General features: G+C 54.2%; 2 protein-coding genes across 3 annotated transcripts in view; one reads left to right on the top strand and one right to left on the bottom strand.

Moving 5' to 3' along the window:
- The window catches only part of Angpt2 (angiopoietin 2), a 42203-nt gene extending 37421 nt beyond the window's left edge, over positions 1-4782 (top strand). For both annotated transcript variants that reach the window (XM_048330277.1, XM_048330278.1), the window contains exons 8-9: positions 2722-2852; positions 4527-4782. In XM_048330277.1, the coding sequence (XP_048186234.1) occupies positions 2722-2852; positions 4527-4687 (292 nt within the window). In that variant the 3' untranslated portion in view covers positions 4688-4782. The remainder of the gene's footprint in view (positions 1-2721; positions 2853-4526) is intronic.
- Mcph1 (microcephalin 1) overlaps positions 1-20095 on the bottom strand; it is a 128988-nt gene that overhangs the window by 75740 nt on the left and 33153 nt on the right. The window contains exons 10-12 of the mRNA XM_048330960.1: positions 19927-19964; positions 17056-17218; positions 7242-7319 (exon numbers count right to left, since the gene is read on the bottom strand). Coding sequence (XP_048186917.1) covers positions 7242-7319; positions 17056-17218; positions 19927-19964 — 279 coding nt within the window. The remainder of the gene's footprint in view (positions 1-7241; positions 7320-17055; positions 17219-19926; positions 19965-20095) is intronic.

The following is a 20095-nucleotide window of genomic DNA, read 5'->3' as shown; positions in this document are numbered from 1 at the left end:
TAGACGCCGTACAGACGTCGCGGCTGACCGACACCTGTGGCTTCCGATTTTCTTCCAAAGGCAGTGCACTTTCGGAAGGTGAAACACATGAAGCCGTTTTGCTCAGTCGGGATTAGCCGCCAGGTTAAAAAATGGCAAAGCTGGGTGGGACGGCTCTCAGCCCCTCTGCTCTCCGGGACGGGGGGCACGTCTGGCCACCGCAGCTCCTTCAGATGGGTTTTGTCCCCGCCCACGGGGGGCCAACAACCCTGCATGTGCCAATGGCGGGCGCCCGGCTGACCAAGGGGTGCTTCCACAGATGTGCGTGGCGGACAGAGGCGGGGTGGCTCAGGAGATGGCTAGCCTCCGCTCGGGGTGTCTGGGCCATGGGTTGGAGTGAACCCCCTCCTCTCTGGGCAAGGGAGCAAGGGCAGCTCGTAGCAATGCCTCAGGGGTCCTCGCGGGCCGCTCCCACCTCCTGGGCGCCCGCCTCTGACCATCGTGGGGGATGCCGGGGGGGGGGGGCAGCCCGGGGGCCCCAGCACGGAGCGACACCTCGGTGACCAGCTTTGGAGCCAGTGGGTGAAGACTCAGGAGCCTGCTTTGAGAAGCTCTGACGTGGCTTTCCAAAAGTCAAGGAAGCACGGTCTCCGCTGCCCATGGCGGGGGCGCGGGGAGAGGAGGGGGCGGCCGGGTCTCCGCGTGGCCTTGACTCAGCGAGCTCGGGATGTCCACGGGCTCGGAGACACGAGCGTCCTGGCAGCCTTTCCTCCAAGCTAAATATTTTCTCAACTGGCAATGATTAGGAATCTACAATAGAGAAGCTGAAAAAAATGTTAAAAAAGAAAGAAACACAAAATTAAGGATTAGATCGTTTGTGTAAGAAGATTTTACAAAACGGGTCATTACCCTGGCATGCTGACATTTTACAAAAATACTTTAAACTGAGATGGTTTTTAGCCAATATTTCCTTTAGAAATGCAATCAGTTTTGGGATATGCCATTTAAGAAGCACACCCTGGGGGTTTGAGAACGTGGCAGGATGCCAACCTAGCCAGCAAAGGCCCTGGGTTCAAACCCCAGCACTGCCAATACCACCCTTCCACATTGCTGGCTTAAGTCTTAATTTACTTGGCAACCTAAGAGGCATTGCATAAAAATTACACCCCTAATAAAGCACGATGCCAGTGTGATGTACTGAAACGGTGGGCAATTCTGAATGCTTCGAAATGCTGAATGTGTTCAGCATCTGCTTTTATGACCCCGAAGAATATTCTTCAGGGGACTATTATTCCTAACTATTGGATAACTGAAGACATGTTAGAATAAGACATGGATAAACGAATTGACAGCACTAGGTTCTTTTAATAAAACTGGACTACCTCTTACAAATGGCCACTTTTCACAAACATTCTGGCAGTTTAACACACACACACACACACACACACACACACACACACACGGAGGCTTAATTGTTAAATCGTCCACACTGCCCGTTCACCCTGGGGTCACTCATAATCAACCCGTGGCCACTGAGAGCAACTTTAGGGGCAAGGCTAGACGCACCAAAATGAAAGTGTGTCAGAAAGCGCGCTAAGCTAGTAGACCACGGGAGGATGTGCGGGCCTTCGGCACACGGACTCCACGAGCAGCCTTCTTCCCCGATCTGCTGGCCTCCGGGCACGGCTGATGAGGGGCACGAGAACTAACCTTCCAGGGGAGTCGAGAGGCACCGGAGGAGAGGGCGGGGAGGTGTCAGGCCGAGCCAGGGCGGGGAGGGGCTGGACAGAAAGAGCTTCCGAGGGCCCCACGGCGGGGACACGGAGGGCTCCCCTCCCCCCATGCGGCGGGTGTGCGGCGGGTGTCCGCGGAGGGCTCCCCTCCCCCCGTGTGGCGTCCGCGGAGGGCCCCCCTCCCCCCGTGTGGCGGGTGTCCGCGGAGGGCCCCCCTCCCCCCGTGTGGCGGGTGTCCACGGAGGGCCCCCCTCCCCCCGTGTGGCGGGTGTCCGCGGAGGGCCCCCCTCCCCCCGTGCGGCGGGTGTCCGCGGAGGGCCCCCCTCCCCCCGTGCGGCGGGTGTCCGCGGAGGGCCCCCCTCCCCCCGTGCGGCGGGTGTCCGCGGAGGGCCCCCCTCCCCCCGTGCGGCGGGTGTCCGCGGAGGGCCATGGGCTCCACTCCCATCCGTGTCCCCAGCCCGGGGCCTCGGCTCTTCACAGCCGCAGGGCGGGAGCGCGGCGTCCAGGCCGCGAGGCACGGAGGCCAGGCAGCCCCAGGGACATTTTCTAAGCAGTTCTATAGACTTCCATCCCAAACGCAGGGCCGTTGTCGGCTGCCTTCCGCGCCCCACCCCCACCCCAGGGGGACAAGGATGCCGAGGCCGTCCAGGCAGCTTGGACCCCGTCACCTCGGGGCCCTGGAAGGGGGCGGGCGACCTTCGCGCTGTAGTCACCTCCGTGTATCGGAAAGCAGCGGGAAAACAAATCACGGTCCCTGCTGATATTTGTGCGGGCGATTTGTGTTAAAGTTTGCATGAAAACATCCCCTGTGCCGAAGGATCTGATGATAAGTCGGTTCCTGTTTATAGCAGAGCAACCTCTTTTGTTCCGCGTGGGCACTGGGGTGCGGGGCCCGGCTCACAACGCGCTTGGGGAGAATGGAATTCCTCGCCTTGAAAAATTTTCCACTACGGTCACTCAACGGCCCGAGCCAATGACGGGTTTTATGTTTTCCTTTGCACGCCTACAGGATTCACCTCAAAGGACTCACGGGCACGGCGGGTAAAATCAGCAGCATCAGCCAGCCAGGAAATGACTTCAGCACAAAGGACGCGGACAACGACAAATGCATCTGCAAGTGCTCCCAGATGCTCACGGGAGGTGGGCTGCGCGCGCTTCCCATCCGGGTGGGCCAGGAGTGGGGCAGCCGCACGCCCCACAGACACACTGACCTGACGCGGGGGGGGGGGGAGCACGTGGGCCCATGGCAGCCGCACGCCCCACAGACACACTGGCCTGACGCGGGGGGGGGGAGCACGTGGGCCCGTGGCAGCCGCACGCCCCACAGACACACTGGCCTGACGCGGGGGGGGGGGGGGCGGGACTGGGTCCTCACTGGTTCTGGGGGGAGGGGAGGGCAAAGACACCCAGCCCTCCCTCCTGCCGGCCTCCCCCCACCAGCTGGAGCTCCAGCCTCCGGGCTCGGCTGCCATTTCCATCTCCGCTGGAGAGCAGGGGAAACGCACTGGCAGCCGAGGACTCAATGCGTCCATTTACCCACATCAAGATGGGGGGGCGGTGAGGAGAGAACGAGGAAGGAGACCTGGTGGGTGCAAAGCAGTCCAAGAGAGCAGGTGGGGAGCAGGGGCTGGGGCGGCCACGCCCACCGCGGGCTGGACGGGGAGGGCCCGGCGCAGTAAGGTGTCCGCCGTTCTCTGGACAGCACTCAGAGGACACACGCACACACACGCACGGGTGTACACACACACGCACGCACGCACATGGGCGTTCACAAACGCACTTCTCGCGCTGTATCCGCTTCCGCTCATGCTGAGGACAGTGGTCAGGGAAGAAGGAACCGGAACCGTGCTCACAGCCGTCTGCACAAACACCCCGGATGCGGACGCACTGGGGAGCCCCCGAGATCCTCCTGCCTCGGCCTCCCGGGGCTGGGCTCACGGAGGAGCCGTGGGGAGCCGTGAAGCCAGCCAGGCGCCGGTGGCTCGCGCCTGGGATCCTAGCGACCCAGGGGGCTGAGGTCTGAGGGTCGCGGGTGGAAGCCAGCCCGGACAGGAGCGGTCACGGCTCCTCTCTCCAGCTATCCACCGTAAAGGTCACTGTCCAGGGTGGCTCAAATGGCAGAGGACCAGCCTGAACGGAAGAGGCTAAGTACAGGAAAACACACACGCAGGCACGCAGGCACACACGCAGGCGTGCACACACACACACACACACACACACACACACAAGCACACACAGTCTCAGAAGCTGCTGCACGAATCGCAGTCCTCCCCGCCCGAGGCAGCCTCTGGACTGAATCCATTCACTTCCCTCCCACACAAGGCTTTTGAGAGGTACTCAGTTTTTCGGCAAAGCCTAGCACCATCCTACGCGTGGACTATGGTGTGTGCGTGTGTGCGCGTGTCTGTGTGTGGGGTGTCCTTGCTCACACGTTGTGCAGGGCGCCCTCTGCTGCCGGGCTCTCTCTACTATTGGCCGCTCTAGCTTTAAAGTTCTTTGTTTTTCTTTTTAAACACGAAGCCGGGCGCTTGACATTTGGGTTCTATTTCAACCCAAACAAACCTGCCGGCCCCCTCGGGCGCTCCGGAGCGGAGCAGCTGGGCCGAGGGGGGCTCTCCACCGGCTCTGAGACGCCCCGTTCCCCTGCCCAGTCCTGCCGGAGGCCACGGCCGCCGGCCTGGGCCCAGGGCAAGGCCGTGGGGGCTGGGCAGCCTGCGGGGGAACCTGCCACCCCGGAGCCACGCGGACCCCGGGGTGCGGGGGGGAGGCTGGCCCCGGCCCGGCCCTCACGCCTCGGATGCTCTGCTTCCACAGGCTGGTGGTTTGACGCGTGCGGGCCTTCGAACCTGAACGGGATGTACTACCCGCAGAGGCAGAACACCAACAAGTTCAACGGCATCAAGTGGTATTACTGGAGGGGGTCAGGCTACTCGCTCAAGGCGACCACCATGATGATTCGGCCAGCGGACTTCTGAGTGGCCCCACCCGGGAAGGCTGACCGGACGCCTCCGCGTGCGTGCCCCCTCCCCCCCGCCCGGCCGAGCTCCCGGTGCCGCCGCGGACCCCGCCCCCGACGCCTGCTTCGCTCGACAGACCCAAGGAAACCCGAGGAAGCCGCGCCGTGGGACTGCGCTCTCCGAGGGGCGGATTCAAGGCCCAACGTCGCCCCGACGACAGCCGCGGCCCGGGTGCCCACGCCACGCCCAAGCGCGTGACGCGCGAGCTGTCACAGACGACTGGAAAGCGGAGTGCCGGCGCCGTACCGGGCCCGGGGCCGCGCGCGCTCCCCCGGGCACCATCTGTGGACTGGACACAGCCCCGGTCCTGAACTCGCCTCGCTAGCTCACTGAGAGGAACACCACAGCCTGTAAGCCATAGACGCGTAGATACAAGTATATTCAGGGAGTTCCCGGCAAGTGGTTATTGCAGTTTAATATTTTGGAAAAAAAAAATCAGTGCATTTTTAATTCCTCTTAGGTGCTTCAAATGTTCATTTTGAAAACAGTATATCTGCGTTATCTGTTGACCGCTGGGTTTTAATTTAATGCTCAAAGAATACATACTGCAGATTGGTAAGGTGAGAACTCCCAGAAGCTCCGAAATCACTAAGGAGTGGGTGTTCCCACGATGGTTTACTATCAGTTTGGCGTGTCTATGACGTATGAAGGTGTTTTTAGTAATTAAATATAACTTATTAGGTGAAATGCTGTTTAACTTTTATTATAATATTTACAGTCTTTGTAATTTGGTTATGATACAACTGTGCCTCATGGCAAGGAAACATTTGATATTTAATGAAAAATTTATGCATTTAACTTCTCCAGAGGTCTACTTTCTCTTCTAGTAAGATATATTTTAGAAAATGACACAAACATTTAACTTATGCTGGCAAAAATCCTTCTGTTTAAGCCACTCACAAAGCTATACATCTCAGGACTCGCCGCTAGATTTATTAAGGAGAAATGCAATTCGCTTTTGTAATATTTTGAAGTTCATCAGCAAATGAGATACTGCAGAACACAAAACACAAGCAACTATTCACAGTCTGAATTGTTCAGTCTATTGAATTGTTCAATAGACACATTTGAGAGCACAGCTCAACGCTGGGGACTGCAAGACAGTTCCTACCGTGTGACTCCCTGTGAAGTTTGCACAGTGCATTTCATACTAATGAACATCTGTGCAAGGAGTCTGAGTCAGTGGGTAGGAAGTTTGGAGTCAAGTCTGCTGCCGGCTCTTCCTGCGTGGCCGTCTTCCTCTCATCCTGTCCTGTTTTCCTCTGCTGACTCAGTTCATCCCCGCTCCCCCTCCCCCCCGCCCCTCGCAGGAGGACCTCGTGAGTTGCTGTGTTCACAGTCAGGCTGAGGACCATGAAAGCTTGAAAAATTCCACAGGGGCATCATGAACAGATCAAGCCAAAGGCACGCGGGGTAACCAGAAAGCTCCGCAGCTGCAGACGCCGCGGGGCTGGTGTTCTGGCGGGGATGGGATGATTGACCCCGAGGCGGGAAAACCACAAAGGACACGCTGAATGGACACCAAGGCCTGGCGCACGCGGGAAACACGGATTTGGGAGTCTAGCTTGTGCTACCGCAGTGCTCATGATCCCGGGTTACCCATCATCTCTTAGGACAGGAATGGGAGGGATTGGTGTTTTCACTTTGCACTTCAGTTCCTTACTCAGTATTTCAAACAATCTCCCTGGGAGGACTTTTTATTCCCTCACTTAAAAAAAAAAAGAAAACATTTACAAAGTTGAAAGGAAATCACAACAGTTCCCTTAAAAATGAAAACTAGAAACAAAGCAGCAACCTGGTTAGCCTCAGTGAGGGGAGCACAGAGCAGGCAGGCGGGAGGGGTTGTACCAGGCACAGGACAACTACACAGCCACACAGCCGCTCCACCACCCAGCAGGGGCCGTGCAGATCTCCTCCAGACGCCTGCCTTCACAGGAACAAACCGTCTCAACCTAGAAGCCAGCCTCTGCACAGTCCTGCCTCCACTCGAACCAGACTTTCCCTACTTGAGTACGCCTCAACCTGACACATTTAGAACCTAGAACGTCTCCATTCAACACCTGGCCTTCTCACACGTCAGGAACGTTTAGGTGGCGGGTAGAGGGGAAAGAAGACATCCAAGTATTATGGCCTTAGCATAATCAAGGCACAATAGCTGTATCTACCAGTGAAACTTCCACTTGCAATAAACACATCCTTCTCAAAAAAACCAAAACAACAAAAATTAAACGATAGATATTGCTGCCTTCCCTTTCTGAGAATCTAGTTTCTTCACGTGCGTCTCCCTGGCCCTGTGGGCCTTTGGAATCTGGTTTGCCCCACTTTCCACAGAGCATCCACACATTCACACCTGTGGTCCGACAAATCGGGAGGCAGACGTTCTTAAGCTCCGTACCCGAGCGTTCTTAGTTTCAGCATGAGCGTTCCCAGAAGGGGAAGGTGCGCCAAGCGTGTAAGCGCTAGAATCCTGAGAATCCCAAGCTGCATTGCTGTCCTAAGGACAGCGACTTACGGGAGCTGCGGGGAAGTGGGTTGACAGTTCAAAGGGCTCCTCAGAAATCCAGTGACCCAGCTCCAGAGACCACAGCACCTGTAGGAGATGCAACGAAGGAGACGTGAATCGCGGGGTCGTCGGGCTGTGGCCCGGGCTGTGCACGGCCCTTCTCAACTCACTCTGCTTATGGCAAAAGCAAAACAGGCAGCAGCGCGGTGCACCCCACACTCCTGAAACACCCCCGCCACCCACGGCCGGGGTGCCAGGGACGCGGCTGTCTGTGTGAGGCTGAAGACTTAAACATCCACCTGTTTGTAAGGATAGGAGAGAGACATCATGTGCATTGTAATGTCACCTTCTTGGGAGGCAGAGCTCAGGGAGATCCTTGTTCAAGATCAGCTTGGGGAGATGTTACTAAGATCCCAGCCCAACTAATACGGGGATAGGCACCTGTCAGAGCCCGTGATAAAAACAGAGCAACAGGACCTGGAGTTGCAGATCAGGTGGCAGCACGTAGACCGGAAGCGTAAGGCGCTGAGTTCAAACTCAATACTGCTAAAAAATCCAACCCCCCCCCAATTTATACAATTACTTACACATAATCCTCCATAAGTATTTCAAGAGTTTATTAAGGTGTGGTTCAGTGGTAGGATGCTTGTGTAAGACCCTGGGTTTGACCCCTAGAATGATTTTTTAAAAAGAATGAATTCATAGACGGATAGTTGGATGAATGGATGGATGGAAGGCAAAGAATGAAGAAGTAAATAAATAACTGTGGGAAGCCAGGGCACAGGTCCAAATTCAAAGGCTGTCTCTCTTGTGACTTTGTTTTCAGCATTGGCAAACGCTTGGGAAGAATATCTCTTCTGAAAACCCTAGAGTATGGAAGAGGAAAGGGTCTCACAAGCCAGTTCTTCTCCATCATCATCTCATCCTTTTATTTTAATTACTTGAATGTACACAGTTAGATAATAAAAACCGTGTTTTCAGTTTGAGTTGAAAAGTGTTTGGGACTTAGAAGTCATCTCTATTTCATACTCAAGCTTCCTAAATGAAATCTGTATTTCTACTCCCCAGAACTTCATAGCTAAGATAATCAGACTGAACTGCGCACCCATGTTTAATCTTAATCTGCATTTTTATTCTTTACACTCAGAGAGCCTATTCTTTTTTTTTAAGCTAGAGTTGCTATGTAAAGCTTGAGCCTGTCATGCTGGCGACCAGGAATGGGCTCTGTGGCTCCTTTCTGGTAGTTTCCAGCGCTCAGTACCATCTATGGGAGATTAATCTTAAGTACTTCCTTCTGTATAAATTAAAGCTAATACTTAACATGCAAGAACAATATTTCTTTTCCTAAGGAAATGTAGGCACGATAGTGAAATAAATATAGGATTTAGAAGTGGAATGCAATTCTCAGGACCAACTTGGCTCTTACTATAAACAGATGCATTTATTTATTCAACAGCGACATTATCCACTCATTTGTGGGTATTTTAGTGAGAGCCCGCTACCAATAAAAACAAAACCCAAGCGAGGTCCTGGAACCTTTGTGGGAGGTTTTTCTCCCGCAGTGTGCTGGGGACCTTCAGAAGAAGCAAAGACCCCCCCAACCCCCGCAGAAGGAAGAAAAGGGCCTCAGAGGAGCTGACAGGAAAAGCATCAAGAAGAACAACATTGGAAGGAGACGAAAGCGCTGTCCGTTAGTTTGGCAAGTGCTGAGGGCACAGGCTTGGCCGGGTCCTGACAGCAAGGTGCGGGGAGACGCCGTCTCCATCTCCACACGCGAGCGGCTGACAAGTTGGGAGACTCCACGCGGGCCCCCGAGCGCCGGGGCCACGGACAGCGGGCAGGAGCGTAGGGCGCAGGGGCGTTCTATCAACCAAGACTCTTTCTGTTTTCCCCTCTTTTTTAATTTTAACTTTTGCCTATGCCACACTGCTGAGAGAAGGGGCGCGGGAACGGATGGGGGAGAAGGAGGCGCTGCCTATCAAGATTAGTTCAAGCAAAGTATTAGAACACTGGTAACGCCACCCCCAAATCCTGTTTCCATCGGGCTCTTTATGCGCAGCATGAGTAGTGAGAGCGCTTAAGTAACAAAGTATTTGCACGATATATTTTTTTATCAGCCAGTGTGTGTTATCACAGCCGTGCCGTCAGTCTGCGCAGGTCTCTGTGAGTTCACACCGTTCACTCCACCGGTGCGCGGTGGGGGGGGGGGGGCCCGAGTGCCCGAGAGGCGTTCACTCCACCGGTGCAGGGGCGGGGGGTGTGGGGGGGGTGGGGCCCGAGTGCCCGAGAGGCGTTCACTCCACCGGTGAGTGGGGGGGGGCCCAGTGCCCGAGAGGCGTTCACTCCACCGGTGCGCCAGGGTGGGGCCCCAGTGCCCGCCCAGGAGAGGGGCCGGGAGCCACCGGGGCCGAGCGGAAAGCCACGTGGAAATGCCAGGGGAATTTAAACAACCCGTGGATAAAATCCATGTCCTCTGGCTTTGTCCTTTCCTAAATGTCAACATAATGAAACCTCACGCAGCCACGGAAGAATTACGGTAAGGAAATTGGTAAATCTTTAGCTATCCGTGAATTAATATCGTACAGGGATAAGAATCAAGCAAGGAACAGCGCTGTGTAAATGCAGAGTTCAGCCACTACGTGGACAGCCTTTACCGGGGGAGGGGGCATTTAGCATCCACTATGAGGACATTCAGCGTCTCCCCCGTGACAGCCGGGTACCGTGAAAACCCCGCCTTGGCAGGGAGGGGACAGCCGTTCCTGCCGCTCCATCAGGACGCTAGGGCGTCGGGCGTGCTGGCGGGGAGGCTTCTCTCGGGAGCCCTCGCCTCTCCCGTGGCCCTGCCGCCTCCTCGCCCCTCCCGCGGCCCTGCCCGCCTCCTCGCCTCTCCCGCGGCCCTGCCCGCCTCTCCTCTCAGCTCTGGCCGCCAGGTACCAGGGGCCAGACCAGAGCTCAGGCTGGAATTGGAGAAGCCAGCGCCCTGGCTTCCCGACCAGCGACTCCGTGGAGGTCTCATGGTGCAGGTGGCCCGGGGCCCGGCCTGGTGTGGGGCTGGGAGGGGGACCAGCATGGCTAAGTGGTTTACACGTGGAATCCTGCACAGCGTGGGGGAGGGCCGGCCACCAGCTTCAAGCCCCACGGACTCTCCAGCCTCTCCAGACTCTCTAGAATGCTATTCGTGTCTTCCAGACGGGGAAGTCTGAGCCCCTGTGGGCTGAGAGGGTGGGCTGCCTTAGAACCCTACATTGCCAGTGAGAAAAGAGGTCTTAATTTTTTTTAGTTAATTCATTCTTTCACTCTTCTTTTTATTTATACACACTTTTCCCCCTCCTTTTTGGTGCTGAGGAGGGAATCCAGGCCTTCCCACATGCCAGGCAAGAACTCCACCGCGGAGCCTCACCCTCAGGATCTGATCTTTTAATTAACAAATAACATTTTTTACTTGGCATACATTAAAAATGAGGGTGTGTACATGGGGTGGGGGAGATCTTCTAGGGCAGGACCACAAGATTCTGTGCGTAGGAAGCATTTCACGTTGTTTCAAGCACTCACTGGTCAGTGAGAAATCAGACATGGCAGCGACGTGGGTGCGGCCGCCCCCCACGGGCTCCTCCACGGCCCCAGCGCCTGCCCGGCCCGAGAGCTCGGTGTGGCCTGGAAGACGTCGTGAGTGTACAAATGGCCCTCGGCGGGGGAGGCTTGCCCGGCCCTCCCTCGAGAGCGAGAGCGATGACACCTGCGCCCCCCCTCCCCCCACAGAGCACGCGGAACCCCAGCACTCAGGAGGAGCCAGACCCCCCTACAGCTCGGGAGGAAGTCTGGCGCGGGTTCACCAACACGTGACACACCGTCACTCACAAGTAATCAAGCAATGAAGGATCACGGGGCAGCAGTTTATGTCTACACTACACTGAACACAAGGAGAGAAAGAGAGAGAGATGCAAACGGTGTCATTTCTAACGACGAGTAAGTGGGTACTTATTTTCTGAGTACTTTGGGGGCCAAGAACCAGAGGAGGTCCAGTCTTCCAGAGAAACCGACTTGAACTGGCTGAGCTCCAGGGTAATAGTCTCTGTTCCAAAATAAGCCATTCCTCGGTATTGCCAGCACATTTCACAAAATCAAGAAATGCTTCCTACAATTCCATAAAGCTCTTAAAAAAACAAACCCACAAACCTATTAGCAGATGTACTGCCTTCCTCAGTAAAGCAATTTTACATTGATTTTTAAAAATGGAAGGATTTCCACAAATGATTCTTGTGTTGACGAGTGAGAAGCACCCGTAAATCACCCAGTGAACAACTCCACGTCTTCAAACGTTCTTTGCAGGGAGCCCTGCGCCCACGGCCAGGCACGTTCACTTGGTTCCCTGCTGCCTAACGGCGAGCGCTGGCTCCCAGGACTGGTCGCATGGCGACACCGGAGGCCTGGAGCACCCGGAACCCGCTCTGGATCCAGAACCCCCAAGTGTGCGCTCGCATTGCAGTCACTACCCTGGGCAACCTCCAGGCAATCGCCGCTTACAAAGCACTGTTCCATCTGACTCAAAAAAAGTATCAAGAAGTGAAAAACTTAACACGCTGTGACAGAGAAGAAAAGCACTAAAAATAAATACAATAATTAAGAATTCTAATCCCTGTTTGATATTTGCTGATAGAGACTCATATCGGATGATGAGAGAACCAAGTTGCATATTAATATGTCATTGAGTAGCTTCCCATAATGTTACAGTTCTACTCCACACAGGAATTTGCAGTTTGATTAACTTGGTTTGCTATTCTACCCAGTCCTTTCCAGTTTCCCAGAATGGACGTGGGCTAGCCTCGGATTCTGAGATGAAACTGCGCAGTCACCACTAAGTCATGACCAAAATGACCCAGCATTTCACCACTGAAGTTACATGTGAACTCCAAACAGCTTTAGAAATAGCCTAAGCATGTACTTGTCTTATCAGAATGAAAACAAAGAAGTGCAACAAATTCCAATGTAGCTTAAATAGCAGAAACACCACTTCTATGAAACTAGAGCAGAAATTATTACCAGGCCAGACAACAAGCAGACCATCACAGCTGCTAAGAGAACTGCTGTTGTTCATTCTTTGTGGTTTGTTTCGTTCTTCTTTTTAAGTTTGCCATCAGATCCTTTTGTCCTAATGTGTATGCTTGCTAGGCAAATGGCAGAATGACGCAGGAGTGGGTACAGAGTACGTCACTTTCCACAGAGGCCTCGTTTCCACAAGGGATTTGAACACAAGGCTAGAGGTGTTCACCTTTGACGGTCTCTGACGATCTGCTTTGACTCAGAAACACTTGAGTATGGACGGTGAGTAATACAGCCAAGCTCACTGACGGATATCTAAATGAGAGAGAGCTGAACACAGCGTCTGAAAAGTTCCAGAGCAATCAAATCTCAGGTGACCCTCCTGACGAGTATCTATGCTTGAGATATTCTGTGCTGTTACAGCAGAGAATTAGCTGTGATGTCAGACACAACAGTGAACATTTTGAAAGTGACAAAGTGACAAAATCCTGACGCACCTCAGGAAACAGCTAAAGAGTTTTCTAGATGTGAGCTCTGGGTGGACTGAAGAGAGACCCGGGAGTTCTCGACAGGCAAGTTAGGGCAACAGAGCCGGGAAGAACTTAGAGCACTGGGCAGCACTGGGCCGTGGCTACAAGTTAAACACAACTACGGGAAGACAGGGAGCCCATGACTTTGCGAGGGGCAGGTGGAGATAAGCTGATATGGCTCAGCTCCTTGTTGATTTCTGGCCTTACTCATTTAAGCTGCTTGCTTGATAGAGTAACTCCTGTTTTAATACACTGACCCTCAATCCAGTTTCGTTTGAATGCTCGATAGAAAGATCAAACTCAATATACTGACTATCCCAGAATTTTCTGTTGTACGCCAAACCCTGCCCACATTTTCTCCCTCTCCTTATCTCCATAAATGACAGCATTCCCGACCTTAAGACATTCTAACAACAACAACAACACAAGAGGTAGTTAGGAGTCGCCTTTGCCTTCTCCTCTCCCACCAAACTCATGGAGCAAATCACTGAACTCGTTCTGATCAAGCTTTAGTCGAGACGTGGTCAAGACGAGACTTGAAACCCGAACGTGGGCTGAATTCCGCATCACTGCTCTGCGCTTGGGGGTGGCGGGATTCACAGCCGCGCGGGGCCGCGCGGGAAGGGAGAGGAGGGTGGGCGGAGGCTCACGTCCAGTGGGCACCAGGCGGCAGCGGTGCCCACCCAGCGCGGAGGACAGTCACACGCTGGGATCTGCAGCTGCACGCAGCAGCACAGTCCAGCACAAGGTGACAATCAGCTGCAGCCGCAAGGGACATGCCGGTCACATCAATTCCTTTATTTTCTGTTGTGCTTCTTCCTGTCTCCCACGAACAGGAAATAGAGCAACTCCGGACATGGTTTTCTTTTCTATGTATCCGCCAGACAATTCAGTCATGAAGCAGGAAAAACACGAGTTATTGTCTTTCCTGAAAATAAGAGTTTGCGCTGGGAGAACAAACTGCCGTGTGCATGCAGAATCGCCAAAGGCCGCAAAACAACAAGAACAAAAAAGCTGAAGGAAAAATCCACACTGAATTTTGTTATAGAATCACTAGGATTTTTTTTTTTTTTTGGTATGACTAACTGGCCACAGACAACCATCTGATTTTGAAGAACTGCTACAGTGATCCTCCACAGAAATTTCCAGAAATCACTACAGAAACCCTGAAATGAAAACATTCTCAGTAATGTTTTCCTTGGAGACAAGTTTCTAAAGTAAGCCAAAGAGAATATTTTAAGCTTCCCCCCATGGCACCGGCGGAGGGCCGGGGAGGGAGCTTTCTTGTGCAATAAGCTCCATGCGCCCCTCCAGCACAGACGTGAGCTCTCCAAGCCCTGACCCGACAGGAAATCTCAACCGGTGACGCTCGTCTAGCGCTTCCTCCGACGTAGAGATGGCACTGGCCACTCAATGTTGGTGCGTGCGTGGCGTGGCTTTCTCCATAGTGGCAGCTGCTGTTTTCCCCCAAAGAAGGGTTCTGTGTCAACTACTGAAGTTCACTGCAAATCGGAAGGAAGCGGCGGCTCCATCCGCCTCGGCGAGACAGACACAGAGGCGCGGCGGGCGCCCGCGCGGAGTGCGGGGGGTGTGGCAGCCGTCCCGTGGGGCTGGAAGCGGGCACGCACGCGGGCACTCACGCGGGCACGCGGGCGAGCACACACCCCGACGCCGGCGGACGCTCCACCTCACCCTGCCGCGATCCCCACGCACCGGCGCGTCCGGGCGTTGCTGGTGGCGAGGGTGTGTGGGTATGGGGGGGGCGGAGCCGCGTGGGAGAACGGGGGGTGGGGGTGGGGGGAGGACGGGGGCACACCCCCACAGGAGGAGGGGCCGGCCGGGCAGCTGCGTCCTCACCGCCACCGTCAGCCCAGCAAAGCAGAGCTAGGAGTTGGTCTGCCATTGCACCCAGGCCCGCGGTGTGGGAGTGGAGAGGGATATTTTCAGTGTTTCTCACATCTGCTCTTAAAGTAAAACGTGTCAATTGTGATGCAGCCTAATTTGCCCATCTTTCCGCTTCCAGAATCTGCCTTTGCTGGTCCCCAGTTCACCGCGATTTCCCCCCCATTTGTCTCTAAGCGTGCTCCACCCCGACCCTTCCCCCGGTGACCCAGGCCTCTGGAGGCGACTCAGAGCCTCGCGTGAGGCACACGCCCAGGATCGTGCTCGGGCCTGGCCACGGGGCCGCCCTCCGTCCTCGGCACAAACGACGGGCCCCGCGCTGCGGGTGCCCTCCTGCACTCGCTCAAAGACGAGTCAACATAAGCGGGGCCATCCCTCCCTTCAAAACTGCTTTCGTTACCAGTTCTGAAGACTCCTCCAGAGAAGCTCTAGAATCTTCTGAGATTCTGCTGGGATGATGGTTGGAAATGGACCAAGTCTATAGATCATCTTGGGAAAGTGTGCCATCGGAACTACAGCGAGTCCTGCAGCCCATATACACCATGCTTCTTTCTCTCCTTCCATCTAGGTTTTAAATTTTGTTGTTGTTGTTGTTGTTGCCAGTCGTGGGCCTTGGACTCAGGGCCTGAGCACTGTCCCTGGCTTCTTTTTGCTCAAGGCTAGCACTCTGCCACTTGAGCCACAGCGCCCCTTCTGGCCGTTTTCTATCTATGTGGTGCTGAGGAATCGAACCCAGGGCTTCATGTATGCGAGGCGAGCGCTCTTGCTACTAGGCCACATTCCCAGCCCCAGTTTCTTAAAATTCCTTTTTAAAAAAAAATTCTTTAAAATCAGAATCTTAACTTTTTTTTAACGTACAGATCCTACACATGCTTATGGAGCTGTTGACCCCGTGTAGCTCTAAGAGCCCCTCAGTGGATTCCTTGCGTCCGTCTGCGCGGTCCCGTGGCCCGGTCCCTTCCTCTCTGACTCAGGCGCCTTGGCTCTTTTCCTTGCTGGTTGCACATGTGCTCCGTGCGCTCCTGGTGCGGGCCAGCTCCCAGGCTCGCCTCCCCGACCCGGGCATCATCACAAGCGTGCTGCACAACGCGTCTCCCTCCTTTCCCTTCATGAGCCAGCCCTTGCAGAGTCACCATATCCCAGGCCTCTGTCCAGACGTTCCCACGAGCGAGGCGTGGACAGTGGTAGCGGGACACAGCACAGGGACGTCCAGGCACCCGGGGTGCGGGTCCTCGTGGAAGTCGGCAGTGACGGCAGCATGTTCTTATCTACGCTTCCAATGGCCTCGCGTCCCCAAGAACACACTGGTCCACACTCAAGTACAGACACAGATCTTTATCAAAAAGATAAAGCCTTTCTCCTCTGAAACCCGAGGGAGGGAAGCGATGGCTGATGAAGATACGCAGATATTCCGAACTGGAAAGAAAATGGAATTTATCCACAGAAGCGGAGTTGTAAACTCTACTTCACACAGAGAGAGACAGCACCGGCGCTAGTTCACAAACAGATAAAGTAAGCTGGCTGCCTCCACTGCGAGTACGTATTTTCTGTTTAGTACAGCCTTTTCTATTCTGTGACTTTGCGCCTAACACTTCTTAAACCCGCTCTAACACCAAACGGCAGGGTAAAGTTATGAGGAGAGCCGTTCTTAAAACGCACCTGTAGTTGGCTTTCATCGTGTAACTTAGATGAACGGTTTAAATGAACGGCTTAAATGAACAGGGTATTAATGCAGCGTAGTCCTGGGGAAGGAAGGGGAGGAAGGGCGAGGGCACTCCGTAGAACCCATGGAAATGCCGGTCTCTCCCCGGACAGCGGCCTGCAGGGTAGAGCCAGAACCAAGGGCAGACCACTTCAATTCTGATGAATTAGGGAAGCGATCACATATTTTTAAAATACTACCTTGCATGCACAGAAACAGGGCAGATACTCTGCGGATGGACATCCGCGAGACGAAACCTATCCAAATGGGATTAAATGAACATGTTCCATGCTAAGTAAATCCATCTGGAAAAACAAGCGCTGAATTCTTTTGGCTCTGCAAACCCTCACTCGCACGGGTCACATTATCTCTTGGTCAAACCGAGAGCAGCGCTCCTTTGGAGTGTGAGAAAGCACACTGGGTATTTTGGGTCCAAGTCCGTTGTGACCTCGTTTCTGCTGGTGGGGAGATTCGGTGCGGAGGGCGCCGGGGCGCTCTCCCTGGGCGAGCCTCACCGCCGGCTGGAGGGAAAACCAGCTTCCCGCCCCGGGGAGACGGGGACCCCACGCCACACCCCCCTCCGGCTCCCAGAGCCGCCGCCGGCACCGCCAGCTCGACCCCCCGGGCGGCGGTTCTAGCACAGGCTTACCCACTCGTAGGACAGGACCCAGCAGCCGCAGGCGATGCCCAGGAGCACGTTGAGCGTGCGGAGCGGGCTCCCGGCCAGCACGTGGGTGGTGGTCTCGCAGACCTCGGGGGAGAACGAGAAGCCTTGCAGTTTCCTCACCACCTGCACGATGACATTCTGCTTCCTGCCAGACAGGGAGGGCGTCAGAAATGGCCGCACGTGGCGACGAGGCGACAGGACTGAGCAATAATAATAGTAATAATAATAATGATAATAATGATAAACGAGAGGCTGGGAGTTGGAGCTCATTTTGGTCATAGCACCCATGTCTTACTTTCCTTATCATTTTCTTCACTTCTTCCTTAGGACAATGAGGAAGGTTCAGCTTTCAGCTCGAACCATCTTTCTTAACGGCTGGGGCTGTGTGTGGCTCTCCCTGACTAAGCTGGTCAGGCTAAAGCAGCACAGAACCAGAACCCGTGTGTGTGTGTGTGTGTGTGTGTGTGTCTGTGTGTGTGTGTGTGTGTCTGTGTGTGTGTGTCTGTGTGTGTGTGTGTCTGTGTGTGTGTGTGTCTGTGTGTGTGTGTGTCTGTGTGTGTGTCTGTGTGTGTGTGTCTGTGTGTGTGTGTCTGTGTGTGTGTGTCTGTGTGTGTGTCTGTGTGTGTGTGTGTCTGTGTGTGTGTCTGTGTGTGTGTGTGCGTGCGTGTGTGTCTGTGTGTGTGTGTGTGTGTGTGTGTGTGTGTGTGCCGGCACCTGTGCCCAGGCCATTTGCCAGGCCGAGATCTGAGAGCGGGGGTTTGAACCCAGCCCAGGCAGAAGCGTCTGCAGACTCTTAACCTCTAAGTGACCAGCAAAAAGCCGGAAGGATGGCTCAAGTGGTAGAGTGCCGGACTGAAGCAAAAAAGCCAAGTGAGGGGACAAGGCCCTCAGTTCACGCCTGTTCAGTACTGGCATATGAGTGCACACACACACACACACACACATCACTACATCGGATCTTAGGACAGATGTTGAGAGAGGCTCCTCAATTTCACACAGCTTGTTACTCTTTACCTCTGCTCTGTCATTCTCTCTTTTTTTTTTTTTGGCCAGTCCTGGGCCTTGGACTCAGGGCCTGAGCACTGTCCCTGGCTTCCTTTTGCTCAAGGCTAGCACTCTGCCACTTGAGCCACAGCACCACTTCTTGCCATTTTCTGTATATGGTGCTGGGGAATCGAACCCAGGGCCTCATGTATACGAGGCAAGCTCTCTTGCCACTAGGCCATATCCCCAGCCCTGTCATTCTCTTAACGTACCTGTGTTTTTAATAAAAAGCACTCTGTCTAACTCCTTACCACACGCCTCTCAGTGCCTTCCTTTGTGGTGAATGCTCTCTGTCAGGGTGCAGTCTGGAGAGGTGCGGGGGGTTGGGGGCCGCAGGGGACTGGGGGGCGCGGGGGGCAGGGCACCAGCCACCCCACTGCCCCCGGGAGCGGAGGCAGCCGCGTCCTCTCCCGGGCGGTCACAGGCAGGCGTGCTGGGAACGCCCACACAGCCGCGTGCCCTTCCGCCAGGCCCCGCGCCCACCTGCAGAGCGCGGGCCTCACGGGGGGCGAGGGCCGGGCCGGGCCGCTGGTCCCAGCGCTCAGAGCTCGGCAGGGCGGGCCGTGGGAGCGGCGCTCTGCTCTGGTCCTCTCAGCAGCCGTGGTCCCGGCAGCCCTGAGGGACGCGCAACGCAGGCAGACAATACACGCGGGAAAAAGACAAAAGGCAAAGCTAACACAGGGGCCGAACGCCCGGGGAGGAAGAAAGGAAACCTCTGAGAAAAAGCGAAGCCTCGGAATGAAGACCGACTTTTTCCACTCTAAGCCCCGGCAAGTGGTGATGACTGTAGTCTCTTTAGAGGCCGCTCATCGAGCCGGGAAACCGAGTTAGACTGACACTCCAGCAACAAAGGAAGAGTAAGACTACAGTGTGGCCTAAAAGTTTTTGTCTTAAAGCCTTTCAGGAGGAAAAAACCCTAGTTGTTCATGGTTGGGATTAAACAATTAGGGAACATTTGAAAATACGCCTCTTCAGCAGTGATTTTTGTGTTAGACAACTCCACGTGTCACAAACATTCCACCCCACCTCGTGGGCGTCCCGAGCGGCCCCTTCCTCCTCAGCCCCTTCTCAGCCGTGTAGCCGCTGTGTCTGGAGACTCAGGGCTCTGCTCTCCACGCGGGGCAGGACCGGGGAGTCCACGCACAAAGCAGTCTCCGCGCATCCTCTTCCCAGAGCGTATTTGCACGGCGATGGCCCAACATTCTGCGAATGTCTGAAAACCTCAAGGCCTATGACTGATATAAAAAAGTGTGGTTTTTCCCTGTTAAACAGGAATCTAAAAATCTGCTGTAAAGAATGTAAGACTGTATTTTTGTTGGATGTTCTCTGTTGTGCTAAATGTTTAAGGACGACGATAAGAGCCTGCCAGCGAGTCATTAACTCTTTCACGAGACGGCGGACAGCGGCCTCCGTGGGGGCATAGAATTCTTTCCACCACGGGGTCCCTTTAAGATCCTTACGGAAAACGGAAAACGTCTGGCTGGCCTTGCTCTGTTTGCTGAACATCCAGAAGGTGAGGGGTGAATAAACAAAGCCATTGGTAATTAAGAAAGCAAAAGGGATACCGGGAATAGTACAAAACCTCTGCAGGTTGTCTAAATAAACCCTCAAAGCTTTTTAGCACGAAACTGTTCACATTGAACCACACTTTAAATTTTTCAATAACCTTCTCAGTCTGGCTTTAATTACATCAAGGAAAAGTAATACAGTATAGATCTACGAATTGCCTGAAAGCATACAGAACTATAAACTATACGAGAAAAGGCCACATTGTACATTCAATAGAAAGTTATCAAAACAAGTACTTACTCAGATGGCATGCTTGTCATGACTAATGTTCTTGTTGGCTAGAGATTTCAAAAGAGAAGGGACAAAAAACAGTCAAAAACATAAAAAAAAAAATTCCCACAGAAATAAACTTTAATGAGTTCTTTTTTAAAAAAAGAAAAGTCACATCTCTTTAGAACAAACATTTAAG

This window comes from Perognathus longimembris, chromosome 21, assembly GCF_023159225.1.
Source record: "Perognathus longimembris pacificus isolate PPM17 chromosome 21, ASM2315922v1, whole genome shotgun sequence".
Lineage (NCBI taxonomy): Eukaryota > Metazoa > Chordata > Mammalia > Rodentia > Heteromyidae > Perognathus > Perognathus longimembris.
Note: the sequence above shows the minus strand (reverse complement) of the source record. Positions and strands in the feature narration are given on the sequence as shown.